General features: G+C 34.7%; 1 protein-coding gene across 1 annotated transcript in view; it reads left to right on the plus strand.

Moving 5' to 3' along the window:
- The window catches only part of Ttc6 (tetratricopeptide repeat domain 6), a 181257-nt gene that overhangs the window by 69833 nt on the left and 91146 nt on the right, over positions 1–20278 (plus strand). The window contains exon 8 of the mRNA XM_076849316.2: positions 15620–15724. Within this exon, the coding sequence (XP_076705431.2) occupies positions 15620–15724 (105 nt within the window). The remainder of the gene's footprint in view (positions 1–15619; positions 15725–20278) is intronic.

Genomic DNA, 20278 nt, shown 5'->3' on the forward strand with positions numbered 1-20278 from the left:
TACCTCCACCAGTAAAGGGAGTAGAAAGAACACTAACACTTCTGCCAGTATGGTTCCAAAGAGGGCTGCCTGTCGAGCAGTTACTTTGATTCTAATGGAGTGGTAATGAGACACCCCCATGCTGCCAGATGAGACCACAAGGGATTCTATCCCCATCCTAGTCACAAGCCACACCCCTCTCCAGTGGTGGAATCAGAGGAGGTCTAGTAGAGTGTCAGTTTAACAGGAGGTTTAAATAGGATCTAGAGACTTATGGCTTAAGACCCCAAACATCCAAATTTCAACTGAAATTTATTAATCTTATTCAGCACTAGAAAAATCTCAAACTGAATATCAATAGAATACCATCACTGAGATCTCAGAAACATTAAAATCATCCAACAAAATTTTAAAGCTGCAACCATAAAAATGCTCCAATGAGCAATTACAAACAACTTTGCAACATAATTAAAAAAATAGATTCATAAAGGACAGTGACACAGACTGAAATCCTAAAAATCTAGAGATTGAGGCAGGAGGATTGCAAGTTAGAAGTCAGTCTCAGCAACCTTAGTGGGATCCTCAACAATTAAGCAAGACCCTGTCTCAAAACTAAAATATAAATAAGAAAATTAAAAAGGATGGGGAAGATAGCTCAGAGGCAAAGCACACCTGGGTTCAATCTCCAGTACAAAGGAAAAAAGGAAAAAAAAATAAAGTAAGACTTTGTAAAGAAATAGAAGATGCAGAGAAGAAACAGGCACAATTTAGACTTAAAAAATGACCAAAACCTGAAACATTAGGAGTGAACTAAAAAGTAAAATTAGTAGAGAATCAATGAACTTGAAGACAGAACCTTAGAAGTTACCAAATCTAAACAATAAAAAGCAAATAGACTGGAAAAAAATAGTAATTAGCCTCAGGGATTGTAGGACTATAACAAAAGATCTAATATTTGTGTTATGATGATCCCAAAGGGGAAGAAAAAGAGAGAGATACTGAAAAAATAACTTAAAGAAAAAAAAAATGGCTGAATATTTCACCAGTTTGACAATTCAAATTTACAGATTCTATGGAACCCCAAATAGAAAACACCTGAATATATGTTAATTAAGTAAGTTTATTAGTAAAAATTCTGAAAACCAGACAAGAAAACATCCTGAAAGCAACAAGAGAGGGAACATGTTACCCACAAGGGAACAGCAATGTGAATGGAAGTGGATTTCCCCTCAGAGACTATGGTGGCTAGAAGTAAGTGGCAGAATATTTTCTAAAGTGTGAAAAGAAAGGAACTGTGAACACAGCTCCCTGTATCCAAAGAAATATTCTTCAGGAATAAAGGGGAATAAAGACATTCTCAGGAAATTAAGAGAATTTGTTGCCAGCAGACTTACCCTAAAAGAATGGCTAGAGGAAGTTCTCTAAACAGAAAGAAAATGATAAAGAACAACTATCAGAACAATAAGGGGTGGGAGTTAGGGAAGAATAGAAGTACTTTGGATTAAACAAAGGGGAATGAAGGGAAGGGAGGCAGAATGGGAAAAGGAAAGAGTAGAATGAGTCAGACATTACTATCCTATGTGCATATATGATTCCATGACTAATGTAATTCTACATCATGTACAACCAGAAGAATGAGAAGTTATGCTCCATATATATATAATATGTCAAAATACATCCTACTATCATGTATAACTAATTGGAACAACAACAAAAAAGAATATCTGGAAGGAACAAGAACATGTAGAGCAAAAATAGGGATAAAAACAATAGTGTTGTTTCTCCTTTTGAGTTTTCCTAAGTATACGTATCAGTCAAAACAAATATTATCACACTAATGTGGTTGTAAATGTGTACAGAGCAAATTCCTAAAGACAATTATAAATGGGGTAAGGTAAAGAGACATAAAGGGAGCTAAGTCTTCTACATTGTCACTTGAATTGGTAAAATGATGACATCAGTAGACTGTGGTAAGTTATGTTTATGTTTCCTAGTATCTACATCAACAAGTAATAAGCTATGTAAAACATTCACTCAAAAACACTATTGTAAAAGTGGAATTTTAAAGTATGTTCAAGTAACCCACAGAAATGAACAGAAAGGGAGAAAGAAAATAGATAATCAAAAGAAATCAGAAAAACAGAAAACAAAAACTAAAATGGCATACTTCAGCCCTAAATGAAATATTAAATGTTTAAATATACAAATTACATGACAGAGTGGCAGAAGGGATTAAAAAACGCGTTGTTTCTACCAGAAAAGGAGTTAAAATACAATAATAGACTCTCATTGAAAATAGGATGGTAAAAATGAATATGCAAATGTTAAACAAAGAAAAGTGGGAATGGCTATATTAATATCAGATGAAAGGAATTTCCCAAGTACAGAAAGTTATCAGAGACAGAAAGGGGTGTTGTATTATAATAAAATTGTGAATACACAAGAAGACAATAATCTGAGAAAGTACATGCACCAAACAGCAGAACAGCAAAATATGAAGAAAAATTATAGAACTGACAAGAGAAATAGGCAATTCTACTTTTCTAGTTAGAGACTTCAGCATCCCCTTTTCAACAACTAATAGCACACTTTTAGAAAATCAGTAAGGATATTGAACTCAACAGACCCATTGACTAACAGGATCTAGTTGAAACTTGAAGTATGCAGAAACCAACAAAAGCAGAATACTTATTCTTTTCATTTACCACAACATGTATGCCAGAATAGAGTCCATTGCAGAAGCAAACAACAAAAAAAAATCAATAACAAGAGAATAACAGAAGACACCTCTAGACATTAGGAATCTAAACTATACAGTTATAAATAATCAATGGGCTGAAGGGGGAGTTTCAAGCGATTTCAAAATGCATTGAAATGAATGAAAATATAACACATCAAAAATTGTGGGACACAGCTAAAAGAAGGTTGAGAGGGAAATTTATGGCATTAAATGCTTACAATAGAAAAAATAAAGTCTCAAATCAATCATTTTAACTCCCATCTCAAGAACCCAGAAGAAGAAGAGCAAAATAAACCCAAAGCAAGAGGCAGGAATGAATAATGAAGAGCAGAAATCAATGAAATCGAGAGCAGAAAAGCAATAAAGAAAACTGGCAAAAAAGCCAGTTCTTGAAAAGATCAATAAAATTGATCTCTGGTAAAACTGATGGGAAAAAAATGTCAAGAGAAGACATGAACTAACAATATAGAAATGAAACGAGAAATTATCATGGACCCCAGAAAGCATCAACATTCACAGAACACTACAGGAATATTATGAACAACTCTACACACACACAAATTTGACAACTTAGATGAAATGAGAAATTCCTCAAAAAAAGACCAAACTACCACAGCTCATTCAATGGAAATAGATAATTGAGGGGGGATCCAAGATGGCAGGCCAGAGGGAGGAAGCCTTCTGTGTTGCTTGGTGACCCGGGTCTCAACTAATGGGAATACTGTTTTGCGACCACTCCACAGCAGATCTCTTACAGGAATCATGGCCACTGTACCCTGTGGGGCCCCAGGCCTCAGCTTAGAAAAGGACTCCCGACTCCTGACTACTTGCCCATGCAGATCTCGAGGGTGCCATAAGGGGGACCACTGGGATCATCAGCGCAGGTGCAGAATTTCCAGACACCAATCCCATGAAGGACACTGAGTCGCTACCCACATGCAAGAACTCAAGCTGCCATTGCTGTGTGGACCCCCATCTACTAACATGGGGCTCCCCTGGTTCCCTCCATCTTGGGACTCAGCAGCTACTGCCATAGTCCCCTACTCATGGGAGCCTGCCTGCACCTTGGACATCACAGGCGCTGAAGAAAGCCTACATCTGCAACACAGTACACCACAGAGCTCAGCTCTGAATGCATTGCACAGTGCATTTGCCTGGCTCCCCCCCACCCGACCCAACACCCCATCACTGAAAGCAGCAGCCTCCATCTTGGGACACCTCCATCACCATCTTTAGTTGGGGAAATTACCAGTTTGAAACACTGGATAACCAGGTACCATAGTTTTCTAATTCCCCCTAGTCCCCAGCGGCTGCTAACTCAGCAGAGTGACTGCCCAATTCCAAACAGCCCTCCATGACAGGTGCACAGCTACCAGAGTACAACACACAAGACCCCCAGAGAGAAAGGTTCCTGATTAGGAAGTAGAAAAGGAGAGGGTGAGGGAGATACACTTTAGAGACTAATTTAGAGGGCAGAAACTGTGAGGCGAGATGAGGAGATCAGACCTGGTGCACACATCATAGGAGCAGACCCCAAAGGAGATTCTTGAGGTGCAGACTCCCAATAGGACCAACTGTCACACCCTGGTAACCCCCACCATCCTGAGGGTGGAGATCCCAACTAAGAACAGACAGCCCCACCTATTGGATGATAAGGGAAGCAGGAAAGATAATGATCTCCAACCAAAACAATCCTTTTTTATTCCCCTGAGATTTTTTTTCTTCTCTCTATTCTCCTGCCCTCACATTCCCAACATATGTGAAACCAAGTACTTTGCATGAATTAGGATATTGAGGAATGAGATAACTGAATAGTATATTACAATTGTTGTATATTCTTTCTTTTCTTCCTTTTTTTGTTTTTTTTGCTCTCCAATTTTTACTATTTTAGCATTTTTAAAATTTTTCTTAATATATGTTTACCTAATGTATTCTACTGTCTTCCCTCTTACTTGTCTACCCATAATTACTACCTCTCTATTCTCTTGCTACTAACCTTCTTCTTTAGATTTCTCTTTCACACTTCCTAAGACATAACAATTCCATATCCTCATCTAATTCCTCCTCAGCATGTCTTCCTACACCTCCTCCCCAGTTCTTTGTCCACCATCAGAAACAGTAAACCCTTTTACAAACCTATGGATTATATTGTAGATAATAACTGAATTCACCATTTCTGTACATTGTGACCAAACTGTAAATGTCTTAATAACAACTATTTGTTTTTAGGTGGTATTTTGTTTACACTTGGATCTGTTAACATTGTCCTTCCCCTTAAGGAGAGGTATTGGAACCCTGTAGGGGCACTATATGCCAATAGGGTAAAACCGGTAATGCCTCAGATCCACAGAGCTAGAAAGGAAGACAGGGGCAACACGAAAAGACAAGGGAAGAAAGTGCTGCAAACAAATCAAGATACCACCTTATTAGAATCCATGGCCAGCACAGCAGATGAAATTACAGAGAAGGAGTTCATGAAGTACCTAATTAAAATGTTCTATGAATTAAAGGATGATATAAGAGAGCAAATACAGGCAGCGAAAGATCATTTTGACAAAGAGCTACATGAGCAAGTACAGGAAGCAAAAGATTACTTCAATAAGGAGATAGAGGTTCTAAAGAAAAACCAAAGAGAAATCCTTGAAATGAAAGAAACAATAAACCAAATACCCAACACCTCACACATGATAGGCAAGTGTTCTATAACTGAACTGTATCCCTAGCCCAAGTTTTAACTTAACTAAAATTCTTTTCCCTATGATAAATTTGTAATGCAACAATATCTATCATGGTCTTTTTGACAATCAAGACATAAAGGAACTTTCTAGAAGTGAGTTCATATAATTTTGTATTGAAGATATATTTCATAGTAAATTCCTTATAAGCATTGCACACTGTCACAAGGGTGATGTGGCCCTGCTGAGGAGAAAGAAGGGCATAAAATTAAAAGCTCAATTGAAAGTATCACCAACAGATTAGACCACTTGGAAGTCAGGACCTCAGACAATGAAGATAAAATATATAATCTTGAAAAGAATGTAGACTAGACAGTGAAAATGGTAAGAAACCATGAGCAGAACATTCAAGAAATATGGGATAGCGTAAAAAAAAAAAAAGACAACAAATTTAAGAGTTATTGGGATAGAGGAAGGCCTAGAGGTCCATACCAAAGGAATGAACAATCTACTCAATGAAATAATATCAAAAAATCTTCCAAACATGAAATAGATAATTGAATATATAACTGTTAAGAATTTCTTTCGTCAGCATTTTATAGTTTTCAGCATCCAGATCCTGTATAGGTTTTGGTTAGATTTACACCTAATTATTTCACATTTTGAGCAACTATAAATCATATTATAGTTTTTATTGTAGAATTTATATGTTCATTAAGAGATACAGAGGAATAGAAGGGAAATGTTTCTGTTTATATTGTATCTTGTGACTTTACTGAACTCAATTATTTTTGTTCTGTGAGATTTATCTTTTACAAATCCTTGGAATTTTTTCTCAAATATTCTTTTTTCCTTTTTTCTTAAATATCTTCAGGCCCACATAATTATACTGGAGAGGAATTCACCAGTTACTTAAGGAAGAATTAGCACCACTTCTATATGATTTCTTCCAGAAAAGGAAAGGGAACATGTCTGAAGGGTTTTTTTTGTTTGTTTGTTTGTTTTAGATACTAGGACAAGTGCTCTACTAATGGGCTACATCCTCAGCCTGGCCTCCAGATTAATTTTATAGAGCTAACAATACTGTTACCTAAGCTAGACAAAGACGATACCTACCCCACCCCCAAAATTATGTACAAATCAATAATAGACCAATATTCTTGCTTTGGTTTGAATGTCCCTTTCTAAACTCAAATTGTCATTAAATTGAAATTAAATCTGAATTTAACTGCCATTAAATCTGAAATTAAATTGCCATTGTAACAGTATTAACAGGTGGTCCCATGTTAATCATTTAAGAAATGATTAGCATATGAGGATGCTCTCATAGATAGGATTATTGCTGTAATAAAAATATAGGTTCAGCCTCCTTTTTTCCTCTTAGCCCTTCTGCTTTCTGCCATGGGAGGACATAGTAAGAAGTCCCACACAAGATGCCAGTTGATCTTGGACCTCTTGGCCTCTCAAACTATGAAAGAATAAATTTCTGTTTTTTAAATATATAAATTACCCAGTCTCATGTGTTCTCTTATAGGAAGGAGTACAAGATGAACAAAGATAATTCCTTATGAATATTAGGTATAAAATATCCTTAAAATATTAGGACATGGAGTTGAAACATACAGAAAAGGAACTAGGCACCATGGCCTATGCAGGTTATTTCAGGGATTTTTGAAGGCTGGCTCAGTATTTGAAAACAATTTCAATCCCTCATATTATCAGAATAAAGAAGAAAAAGTACATAATTATATCAATCAAAGCAGGAAAAGCATGACAGAAGTCAACACCCATTTTCCTGATAAAAATTCTCAGAAAAATAGGAATAATGGGAAACTTCTACAACTAGAAAAAGAACATCTTACCAAAATCTACAGCTACCATTATATTTAATGGTGAAAGCCAGGAAGGCTTTCCTCACCATCTTATTCAACACAGTGTTGGAAATTTTAGTCAGTGCCATAAGTCAGGAAGAAGAATGCAAAGCACACAGAACTGAAAGGAAACAATACAATTTTGCAAATGGTGTAATTGCCTATATAGAAAATTCCAAGGAATATGTAAAAGATAAATCTCAGAACTAATTGAGTTCAGTAAAGTCACAAGATACAATACAAACAGAAACAATTCCCTTCTATTCCTGTGTATCTCTTAATGAACATATAAATTCTACAATAAAAACTATAATATGATTTATAGTTGCTCAAAATGTGAAATAATTAGGTGTAAATCTAACAAAACTTATACAGGATCTGAATGCTGAAAACTACAAAATGATGACGAAAGAAATTACAGCAACCTAATTCAATGGAGATATTCTGTGTTCATGGCTTAGAAGACTCTACACAGTAAACATGTCATTTGTCTCCAAACTGATATACTGACTAATTTAATTTTCATCAAACTTCCATTCCAACAAGACTTTTTTTTTTGTAGATATAAACAAAAGTATCCTAAAATTTATAAGGAAAGGTAAAGGAACTAACTAGATAGATAAAACAACTTTAAGAAGGAGGCATAAACTGGGAGGAATCAACTGACTAAATTTAAGACTAATTGTATTAGCTATTGTAATTGATACTGTGTGGTCTTGGTGAAGGGATGAACCCATATTTCAGTGGAATAAAACAGAAAATCCACAGATGGACTGCCCCAGATATGCACAACTGATTTTTGGTAAAGGTACAAAAAGGAAATGGACATAGGATAGCCTTTTCAATAACTGCTGTTGAAGCAATTGGACAACAATAGTGGATGGGGAAGAATGTTGACCTAAGTCTTGAGTCATAAGAAATTTAACTTAAAATGGTTCACAGACTTAAATGTAAAAATGTAAAACTACAAACTAGGAGAAGATTATTGGGAGTTAAGGCTAGGTAAAGTAATCCATAAAAGAAAAAAAATTGGTAAATTGGATTTTATCAGAATTAAAAACTTTTGCTCTGCAAAAAGACTTTGTTAAGAGGATTAAGTACAAGCTACAGACTTGGAGAAAATATTTGCAAAACGCGTATCCAGCAAAGGCCTAGTGTCTAGAATACATAATGAATTTTCAAAAAACTAACAATAAAAATACTAAACGATCTAATTGGAAAACAAGAAAAAGACATTAATTGACATTTCACCAATAAGATATGTAGATGGAAATAATGCATATGAAAAGGTGGTCAACATCATTAGCTGTTAGGAAACTGCAAGATGAAAGCACAATGAGAGGTCACTATAGAGTGGTTAAAATAAAATAATGGTCGCAACACCAAGTGCTAGTAAGGATGTGGAGAACTGGATCACTCACGTGTTGTTGGTGGGAATGTAAAATGATGCAGCTTTGTGGAAAATAACTTGGCAATTAAAAGGAAGAATAATAGCTAACCAGACAACCCAACAATTGCATGCCTAGGTATTTATCCTAGTGAAATGAAAATTCGTGATTGCCTCACAACTTGTACACAAATGTTTATAGAAGCTTTATTAAAAAAAAAAAACCAAACTGGAAGGACTCTGGATATCCTTCAATGGATTAAGCAAACTGTGGTACATCCATACCATGGAATACTACTCAGCTACAAAAACCAATGAACCATTAATGGACTGCCCCATTAATACATACAATAACAATGAGGAATCTTTAGAGAATTATATTAAAAAGTCATTTCTAGGTTATAGGCTATGTGATTTCATTATATAACACTCTTGCAATGATAACTTTATATGGGTTCCAGGTTTTCAAGGTGGGGGGCAAGAATGGGTAGGACTAAAAGTCAACAAGAGGGATCCTCATGATGATAGAACTATTCTGTACTTTGTATCAATGTCAACATTTTGTTCAGGATAGTGTATTATATAGTTTTGCAAGGTGGTGCCTTGGGGTAAGTTGAGTAAAGGGTAGGTGGGATCTCTATTATTTTTACTTTTAAAAATTGCATGCAAATCTACAAAATAAAAATCTTAATACAAAATTATGGTCAATGGACCAGCAAGGGGAAAAAAGAAAACAAAAAGATAAATATTAAGTTTAGCTTAAAATATGATTTATTGAATGATAATTCATAAAACCAAAAAAATTATTGCAATTGAACTCTGAAACCATATCAATTACTTTCTCATATCTTATTGCATTAAAATCTATTGGCTAATCTTGTATGTTGAGTGGATCTTTTACTCATGGATGATTTTGTAACATCATGCATTGGTCATCTAGAAAATTTGCGCATCAAATTATGCAGCTCTTCAAATGTTGATACATTTTACTATGTATACAATATCTAAGTAACTTATTTTTTAATATTGTCAGACAAATCTTTAGTAATGGGGATCTGGCAAGCACATAATAAGGGCTGTAAATTTTCTGAAGTTCTAATTTTGTTCAAAAGTCCCAAGTTTTAAAATTAATTAATTATTATTTACTTTTAGTTTTAAAAAAATCCCATTTTTTTTTTTTTTGGCACAAGTACTGTGAAATGTTTGAAGTGACAGATTTGCCTCATTCCTTCTAAGAAAATGCTTGCCACATAACCTAATTCTCAATAACTAGAGTTTGATGTTTTTCCTCTGCAATAAAACTAGTTTCTATTTCAGTTTACAGCTCAAACAAACGCACACATGCTTTTCCTTAAAACTGCTATCATACTTCACTTATGGCCTGTTATGCTCTGGATGTGAGGTGTCCCCCAAAAGCTCATCTGTAAGGCAATATGAAAATGATTCAGAGGTGAAATGATTGGGTTGTGGAGCCTTAACCCAACCAGTGAATTAATCACCTGTAGGGATTTATTGGGTAGTAACTGGAGGCAGGTGGGGTATGGCAAGAAGAGGTGGGTCATTAGGGGCATGGCTTTGGGGTATATATTTTGTACCTGGGGAGTAGAATTTCTCTCTCTGCTTCTTAATCATCATGTGAGATGCTTCCCTCCACCACACTCTTCCGCCACGATGTTCAGTCTCATCTGGAGCCCTGAGGAATGGAGCCGGCTGTCTATGGACTGAGACCTCTGAAACTGTGAGCCCTCAAATAAACATTTCCTCCTCTATAGTTGTTCTGGCCAGGTCTTTGAGTCACAGCAGCAAAAAAAGCGGACTAAAACATGGCTGCAGATGCATTTTGTGTTTACTTCTCATTTAATCACATTGATCGTTAAAAATGTACACTTAAAGGTTGAGATTTAATAACATTAATGATTTTTCCTGCTTCCTGGAGGCTATTTTTAAGGTGCTATTGCCTTGATTCATGCTAAGGTACTGTCAGTTTTATCACATATATATATTTTCACCATCAGTGCAAATGTCAACACAGTGAAAAAGGCAAGGTAACCTTTTCCAGGGTCTCGGATTACATTTTGAAAACTGGTGTTGTGCCTTATGTTTCATTTATATGAATCTTAATGTACCTCTGAAATTAATTTACATGTCTCTCTGCTTCACTGAATAGAATATTCTGGCCTTAGGTCATCAATATGAACATGAGTTATTGTACTGGGTTGTAATATATGTAACATAACCTTAGGGCAGTACAGGTGCTGTTAAACACTAAATTAAACTAGGATGCTTTAGCAATTCAGTTTACTATGCATTCTATACCTTCCTTCCAAGTTCCAGCAGCTGCCAATCCCATTGTTTCTAATCATTTTTCTACAATTCAGAATGCTTCAAGTATTGCAAGGTAAACTAATTTACCATGATTAGTGTTTCTTTACCAATTTAATTTGATCAAGTCTCTCCTGTAAAAGCATTAGTACGTTTCCTTAAAAACAAAGTGCTGTTGTTCACTGATGACCTTGTTCAGTGATGACCTCTCCCTACCCAACTTGCCCCTGAAAAGCTTGTATCTTACACTTTGGGAATTGACTTTATTCTAGATGCTAAAGCTGCTGGAAGTCTAAAATGCTGCACAGGAGGAATTATCATATTGTATGTGACATAGTTGAATACTTGAAATCCTTCAAATTTCTATGTGATCCCTGGAAGACGTGTGGTCCCCTGCTTTTGGAGGCATTTACTCATCCTAAAGCAAGGACTTCTGGGCTGTGGGTCTGCCCACCATTGGGTGATGCTCTGTGCCTAGCAGAACAGAGGACGAATTAGAAAAGATGCTTAATTTTGAATTTGTTTGTTAGACAAAATTACCTGGCAACTATAAAATCTACATTTCTCTAAATATTCTGTTGGTAGAGAGGATAATATGACCAAGTGTATGGGATGGTTGCAGTGTATCTCTAATTAGAAATAAAAGTGCCCAAAATTCATTGTCACATTCTAATTGTGAATTTTTATTTACTGGGTTTGGGTCTTCATATTTTACTCCAGAAATTCTGTGTAACAGCCACACTCCACGAGATGTTACTATTAAGGGTTCATAGAGCAGTGCCTGAAAATTGATGCTTTACAATGATTTGAGCGCTCTCTCTCTCTCTCTTTCTTTCTCTCTCTCGGCGAAAGAAATCATTTTGAGGAAAAATGCATCATTCAAGTAAATATTATTAAAAGTCCATGGAAACATTAAAAATATAATTATCGATAATTCCCTGCTCTTAAGGAGCTATTATTTTAAAATATTACATTTTCTTCAAGCTCTTTTCATGAATGCCTGTCAATTTATTTTGCTTGCAACTATTTTATGAAATTATTTTTCTTTTTATTGTTCTTTAATTTACAGATGAAAAATTTTAATTTAAAAAATAGTTTTGGATTTAAAACTTGCAAAGACAGTATGCCCTGTTTCCCCTATTATTAACATAATAATAATGGGTTGAATAGTGGTCCCCCAAAATAGGGACAATGCAGATGTATTTAATAGTCCTGTGCTAAGATCATGCTGGATATACTGTGGTCCTTAAACCTAATAGGACCAGTGTGCTTTTGAAAGGAGAATTAACATGTGAGCACAGGGAGAGACGGGGAGGAAAGCCAGGTGACAAGGGAGACAGAGATGGGAATTATGCATCTGTAAGACAAGGAAGGTCAGGATGGCTGTAACCTCTAAAAGCTAGGGGAGAGGTGAGAAATAACTCTTTGAAGGGAACACAGCCCTCCCCAGGCCTTGATTGGAGAACTGTGAGAGAATCTGTCATCATTGGGAAACTTATAATATCTACAGAAGTAAGGTATTTTGTTAAAATTAATAAACCAATATTGATACACTATTAAAATTAATAAATCAGTATTAAATAATTGAATAATTAAAATAATTAAATTAAAATTTAAATAATTAAAATTGATAAACCAGTATTGATACTTTTTTTTGCATTTTTAAGAATTTGTTCTAATTAGTTATACACGACAGAATGCATTTTGACACATCAAACAATGGAGTATAACTTCTCATTCCTCTGGTTGTACATGATGTAAAATCACACATGTAATCATATATGTAAGTAGGGTAATAATGTCTAATTCATTCTACTATCCTCCCATACCCACTTTCCTCCTTTCACTTCCCTCTGCCTAATCCGAAGTACCTCTATTTTTTTCTAAGGCTCCCCCCACTTTTGTTGTGATTTAGCATCCACATATCAGAAAAAACATTCAGACTTTGGTTCTTTGGGACTGGTTTATTTCACTTAGCTTGATATTCTTCATCTCTGTTTACCTGTAAATGCCATAATTACATTCTTCTTTAAGGCTGAGTAATATTCCATTGTGCATATATACCATATATTCTTTCTCCATTCATCTATTGAAGTGCACCTAGGTTGGTTCCTGAGTTTGGCTCTTGTGAACTGAGCTGCTATAAGCATTGTGTGGCTGTGTCACTATAGTATGCTGATTTTAAGTCCTTTGGGTATAAACTGAGGAGTGGGATAGCTGGGTCAAATGGTGGTTACATTCTAAGTTTTCTGAGAAATCTCCATATTGTTTTCCATAATGGTTGCACTAATTTGCAGTCCCACATCAGTGTATGAGTATACCCACTTCTACACATCCTTGCCAACATTTATTGTTGCTTATATTCTTGGCAATTGCCATTCTGACTGGAGTGAGATTAAATCTTAGATTAGCTTTGATTTGCATTTCTGTAATTGCTAGAGATGTGGAACATTTTTGCATATTTAGTGTTGATCAATTGTGTTTTTTCTTCTGTGAAGTGTCTGTTCACTTCCTTAACCCATGTATTGATAGAGTTATTTGTTTATTTGGTGTTGAGTAAGGTCATTTTGACAATATTAATTCTGCCTATCCAAGAGCATGGGAGATCTTTCCATTTTCTAAGGTCTTTTTCAATTTATTTCTTTAATGTTCTGTAATTTTCATTGTAGAGGTTTTTCACTTCTTTTGAAAGATTGATTCCCAAGTATTACATTTTTTAAAGAATTTTTTGTTGTTGTTGTTGATGGACCTTTTTTTATTTATATGTGGTGCTGAGAATTGAACCCAGTGCTTCACACATGCTAGGCAAGCACTCTACCACTGAGCCATAACCCCAGCCTCCAATTATTACATATTTTTTGAGTCTATTGTGAATGGAGTAGTTTTCCTAATTTCTCTTTCAGTGGATTCATCACTGATGTATAGGACACATTTGATTTGTGGGTGTTGATTTTATATCCTGCCACTTTGCTGAATTCATTTATTAGTTCTAGAAGTTTTCTGGTGGAGTTTTTTTTTTTTTTTTGGAATCTTTTAAATATAGAATCATGTCATTGGAAGATACAGAGAAATATAGAAACCAAAATATTAGGAATCTGGGGAACACGTTATCAAGAATTCATAAATATTTACATTTTGTCATACTTACTTTATATTTTTTAAAATAAAAGATTATTAAGTTCTCTCAATTAAGTCTTTATTTCTCTTCCTCCATAACCAAGATAAATTATTGTTATAATGGTGGTCTTTCCTGTCCATGAGTTCATGTTTTACTAGTTGTAGTTGTGATCCTAAACTATAAATAATATAGTTTTATGTGTTCTAGTTGTATTTTATATAAATTATAAATGTGTATGCATCTTTATGAAACTTATGTTATTCTCAATATTATGCTTCTAAGATCCATCTATGGATCATAATTTTAATAACTTTATGGTGTTTATATGAATATGCCAAGTTTTATTCATCTCTCTAGAATAGACATTTACATTGAATTTTATTTTTGCTATTTCATATACTCTATGAATATTCTGCACATATCTCTTCAAGCATGTGTGTAAGGATTTGCCTAGAATATAATATACAGCTGTAAGTGGAATTGCTATAACTTGTGACATGTACTTTTTCTTTTCTTTTATTTTACTGGTTCTTTTAGTTATATGTGACATTAGAATTCACTTTGATATAATTATGAAAGAATGGAATATCTCTTATCCTAATTAGAACCATTCTTTTTTTAATATTTATTTTTAGGTGTAGTTGGACACAATACGTTTATTTTATTTATTTGTTTTTATGTGGTGCTGAGGATCAAACCCAGGGCCTTGCCTGTGCTGGGCAAGCGCTCTACCGCTGAGCCATAACCCCAGCCCCAAAACCGCATTCTTATGGATGTACATGATGGTGGGTGTTTTAATCAGCTTTTTTTGTTGCTGTGACTAAAGGATCTGACCACAATTGTAGAGGAGAAGAGGTTTTTTCAGGGGCTCATGGTTTCAGAGGTCCATTCCTAGACAGCAGGCTCCATTCCTTGTGGCTGGAGGTGAGGCTGAACATCATGGTGGAGTGTGTTGCAGGGGGAAGCAGCTCACATGGTGATCTAAAAGCAGGAGGAGAGAGTCTCCATTCTCCAGATACAAAATATATACCTCATAGCCACGCCCACAATGAACCACTTCCCCCAGCCACACCCCACCTGCCTCCAGCCACCACCCTGTTAATCTCATCAGAGATTAGGTCACTGATTGGGTCGAGGCTATGACTCAGTCATTTCTCCTCCTATCTTGCATTCATTGTCTCACTGTGAGCTTTTGGGGGACGGTTCATATCCAAACCATAACAGTGGGATTCACTATGTCATGGCATGTACGTTTTCTACTTTCAAATGGCCAATTTGCCAGTGTGGTTCTGCTAACTTCCCCACCCCCTTAGCATCACTTGGTATTGCTGCCTTTACATTTTTTTGCTCATCTGGTGGTTATGAAAAGTTATTTTCCCCTTACTTTCAGAGGCTTTGCAACCAATCAGGTCATTTTCTGAGCAACTGGAAGCAATTTTGACAGGAGTTTGAGTTTTTTTTTTTTTTTTTTAATCTTAGGGAACATTTGTTACTATTTCTAATAGTTTTTCTATTTTATTTTCTAAGACATCTGCTTATCCAGAAATTACAAAGATGTTTTGGAATCCCACTGCACCCAAATTCTCTGTTCCAGAATGTGTCATGAGGGACATTGTATATCCAAAATATGAGGTAATGTACTGAATAACTTTTCTCTATTATTACTGTTATTATTATTATCGTATAATTGCTTATGGCATTAAAGTTTACTGGATAGTTTTTATGTAACTTGTCAGACAACTGTTGTCACAGTCAGAATTGATTGGATGTCACTATAGAAACTATACATATGTAAATAATTTTTATGTGTATATATTATATATATGTATAAAGATATATCTGCATACTTATAAAATTAAAATTATATATATATTTATAAGATAAAATTAATGTATATATTTATTTAAAGTGTTATACTTATCCATATTACTTTAGCCAGTCAAGACGAAGATTTTGTTTTCTTTTTTGAAAGAATATTGTATTTGACTGAGAATCAAGATATGATGTAATATGGGTTGTTTAAAGGATTTTCATGATATTTTCATTTACTTTTATTTTGATAATTGATGAAAATTGAATAGCATTTATTATCTGATATTAGATAGTGATTAAGAATCATTATTAATCTTGTTGGCAATGATAATAGTATTGTTTATATAGATTACAGTTAAGTCCTTATGATGTTGCTGGAAAATCAAATGAAAAACTAATTACATAAAATTTCCATGTTTCCATATTAGTCTTTCATGGAAAAGCAAGCTTCATTTCAAACCAACCTAGAAGAGCTATCAGGGGACCATATTTACAAAGTGGTGGGAAGGAACATACAAATGCATGTTCGCTTAGCAAGGTCTCAATGGGTACACCTATTCAGTTTTCTCAGATCAAAAGTAAAAAGTAGTCTTAAAGATGCATGATGTTTTGGTCATCCAAACATGCTCCCATTTTGGGGTCAATTTATTGAGGAATTCGCTGAAAATACAGTTTAGTAGCCTCCTTCAATTTTCACAATTTTAAAAGAGCTATGGGATTTCATTTATGTTTTGAGCAGCTGAGTAGGTAAAGATCCCATCTCCATTTCATAGGCAATATATCATATTCAGTTATGCCTTACAATAGTAAATTGGAAGATTATTCCATTGCTTTTGAAGTATGGGTTAGGCTGGCATCTGGCATTTTGGTGCTGGTAATTGAACCCAGGGATGCTCTACCACTGAGTTACACCCCTAGATCTTTTTATTTTTAATTTTGAGGCAGGTCTCCCTAAATTGCTGAGGCTAGCATCAACCTTGTAATACTCCTGCCTCAGCCTCCCAAGTTGCTGGAATTACAGGTGTGTGCTATTTTTTAGGCTGTACATAGTTATTAATGGTATTTAGAATTATTTTATTTGTACAATATTTTAGTCAGCTTACTAAAATAACGCATCAAAAACAGACAAAGCAAAACAATTAAAGAAATCATGAAGAAAGAAAACATAACAAGGACAATAGTGTAACAAAGCCAGAGATAAAATCAATACAAAAGAAATTCAATCCACATGTGCTGTTTCTTGAAATAGGGTCATGAATTACCTCTTAGTTTTGCTGCAAACAAGGCAGGCACAGAATCATGTTCATATTTGACCTATTGATTCTACATGTTTAGAATATTAGTATTGAAATATCTGTATTTTACAATTACTTGGTCCTGGTATATTGTTATTGCATATTATGTTGTGTTCTACTAGGCCATGTATTTTTTAAATTTTTAATATTTATGCAGAGGTGAATTATGTGCATGAGAACCAACTGCCAAATGTAGAAGGTGTCACAAGACCAAAAATTTTAAAAAGGCAGACAGATCCTGGACTGTACTAAGTGCAATTATTGACAGAAGCCTGTCTTACGTAGCATCAAGTCAAGAAAGTCACTGTACCTCAAAGCAGGGAAAAGAGGTTTATATGATAAGCTAGATGACAGTATATACCCCAATATACCTGATTTTTCTCAAACACTATTAAAATGTTTAAAGGATAGTTGCGAAACAGTCTAGGCATCAGTGGCCAGCATAGCATGCTCAACTGACTCTTTTACCTACTTTGTCCTGCAGGGCTTGAGATGTGGGCCAGGGTCTCCTGGTGGGCAAAGTGGTAGTTAAGATGAAGATGGCTGTAGTCATACCAATCTGGACCCTTACATGCATTTTTTTTCCTTTGTTGACTTTTGCTATCAGAATTATTCTTGCTTTCATCTTTTAAAACATTCATAAATTGACATAGCATAGGAATAATCTTCTTGAAAACTTGGAAGGACTAATTTTTTTTCTGGATATACTACTTATGTGGGAAAGTGTTTTAAAAAGTTTTTAAACTTGTTGGATTTATTTTGTTTAAATTTTATTTTTAATTTTTACTAACATAAGAAAATCTATTCTTTAGAATATCTGTTTCTTGGAATTTATTGATATTTGCTTTGTGATTTACTAAAAATTTCAATATCTACCAGTTAAGTGGTATTATATATAGTTACCATTTTTACATTGTTCGGGACTAAGCAGAGCACAGGGTTTGGAATCAGATAACATTAGATTTGAATTCCTCTTACTTCCTAGGTAAACTTGTACTGTTAGTCTCTTGAAGTCTCAGTTTTTTTTTTAAATTTATATATGACAGTGGAATGCATTACAATTCTTATTACACATATAGAGCACAATTTTTCATATCTCTGGTTGTATACACAGTATATTTATACCAATTCGTGTCTTCAAACCTGTCCTTTGGATAATAATTTCTTTGTTCAGCTTTTGTTTGGAAGATCTATCTAATGATGAAAGAGGTATGTTAAAGTCACCCAAAATTATTGTGTTGTGGTCTATTTGACACTTGAACTTGAGAAGAGTTTGTTTGATGAACATAGCTGCTCCTTTGTTTGGGGAATATATATTTATAATTATTAAGTCTTGTTGGCATATGGTTCCCTTGAGCAGTATGTAGTGTCCTTCTTTATCCTTTTTGACTGACTTTAGTTTGAAGTCTACTTTATTTGATATGAGGATGGAAACCTCTGCTTGCTTCTGCAGTCCATGTGAGTGGTATGATTTTTCCCAATCCTTCACCTTCAATCTGTGAATGTCTATTTCTATGAGATGAGTCTCTTGGAGGCAGCATATTGTTGGGTCTTTTTTTGATCCAATTTGCTAGTCTATGTCTTTTGATTGATGAGTTTAGGCCATTAACATTCAGGGTTATTATTGAGAAGTGATTTGTATTCCCAGGCATTTTTGTTTATTTTTGGTATTTAATGTGACTTGGTTTCTCCTCTGATTAGATTTTCCTTTAGTGTAATCCCTCCCTCTGCTGATTTTCATCATTGTTTTTCATTTTCTCTTCTTGGAATATTTTGCTGAGGATGTTCTATAGTGCAGGGTTTCTAGTTGTAAATTCTTTTAACTTTTGTTTATCATGGAAGGTTTTTATTTTATCATCAAATCTAAAGCTTAGTTTTGCTGGATATAAGATTCTTGGTTGGTATCCATTTTCTTTCAGAGCTTGATCTTTCCATGATCTCCTGGCTTTGAGGGTCTGGGTTAAAAAAATCTGCTGAAATACGAATCGGTCTCCCCCTATATGAGATCTGATTCCTCTCTCTTGCCGCTTTTAAGAGTCTATCCTTATTCTGTATGCTAGGCATTTTCATTATAATGTATATTTGCTTGGTGTTGATCTGTTGTAATTTTGTACATTTGGTGTACTGTAAGCCTCTTGTATTTGATTTTCCAATTTGTTCTTCATGCTTGGGAAATTTTCTGATATTATCTCATTGAAGAGATTGTGCATTCCTTTGGTTTGAAACTCTGTGCCTTCCTCTATCCCCATAACTCTTATATTTGGTCTTTTGACCCATAATTCTTGGATGTCCTCTTCATGATTTCTAATTACCTTCACTGTGTGAACAACTTTATTTTCCAGATTGTATACTTTGTCTTCATTATTTGACATTCTTTCTTCCAAGTGATCTAGTCTGTTGGTTATGCTTTCTATTGAGTTTTTTATTTGATTTATTGCATCCTTCATTTCAAGAATTTGTGACTGTTTTTTTTAAGAATCTCTATCTCTCTCTCTTTTTTTTTGTTATTCAGAAATTTATTATTAATTCCAGCATAAACTTTTACACTCCAACAAGCTATCATTTTATCAATTTTTAAATTTTTTTTTAATTTTTAAAGTTTTTATTAGCTATACATGACATTACAATGATCTTGGCAATTCATACATTTGAAGTATGAATTCATATATTTGAAGTATCTCTCTTGAAGTAATCTTTTGTTACCTGTATTTGCTCTCTTATCTCATAGTTGGAGTGATCAACCTTAGCTTGTATTTGCTCATTTAGGTCATTCTTTAATTCACAGATCATTTTAATTATGAACCTTCTGAACTCCTTCTCTGTCATTTCATCAATTTCACTGTCCCTGAGTTCTGTTATTATAGTGTCATGGTTTGCTTGAGGCACTTTCCTCCCTTGTTTTTTCATGCTGTCTATGCATCTTCCTTTCTTGCAGTGTGGATCTGAGATAGTTTCTTCCCTATATTCTTGTAGTACCCATGCGAATTGTCTGTACCTCACCTTGATGTTGGGCTTCCAGACCCTGCTGGTGAGCCTCAATGAATGCTACTGCATCTTGGATATGGGTCCTGCTTAAGTT

The sequence above is a fragment of the Callospermophilus lateralis genome, chromosome 3, assembly GCF_048772815.1.
Source record: "Callospermophilus lateralis isolate mCalLat2 chromosome 3, mCalLat2.hap1, whole genome shotgun sequence".
Taxonomy (NCBI): Eukaryota; Metazoa; Chordata; class Mammalia; order Rodentia; family Sciuridae; genus Callospermophilus; species Callospermophilus lateralis.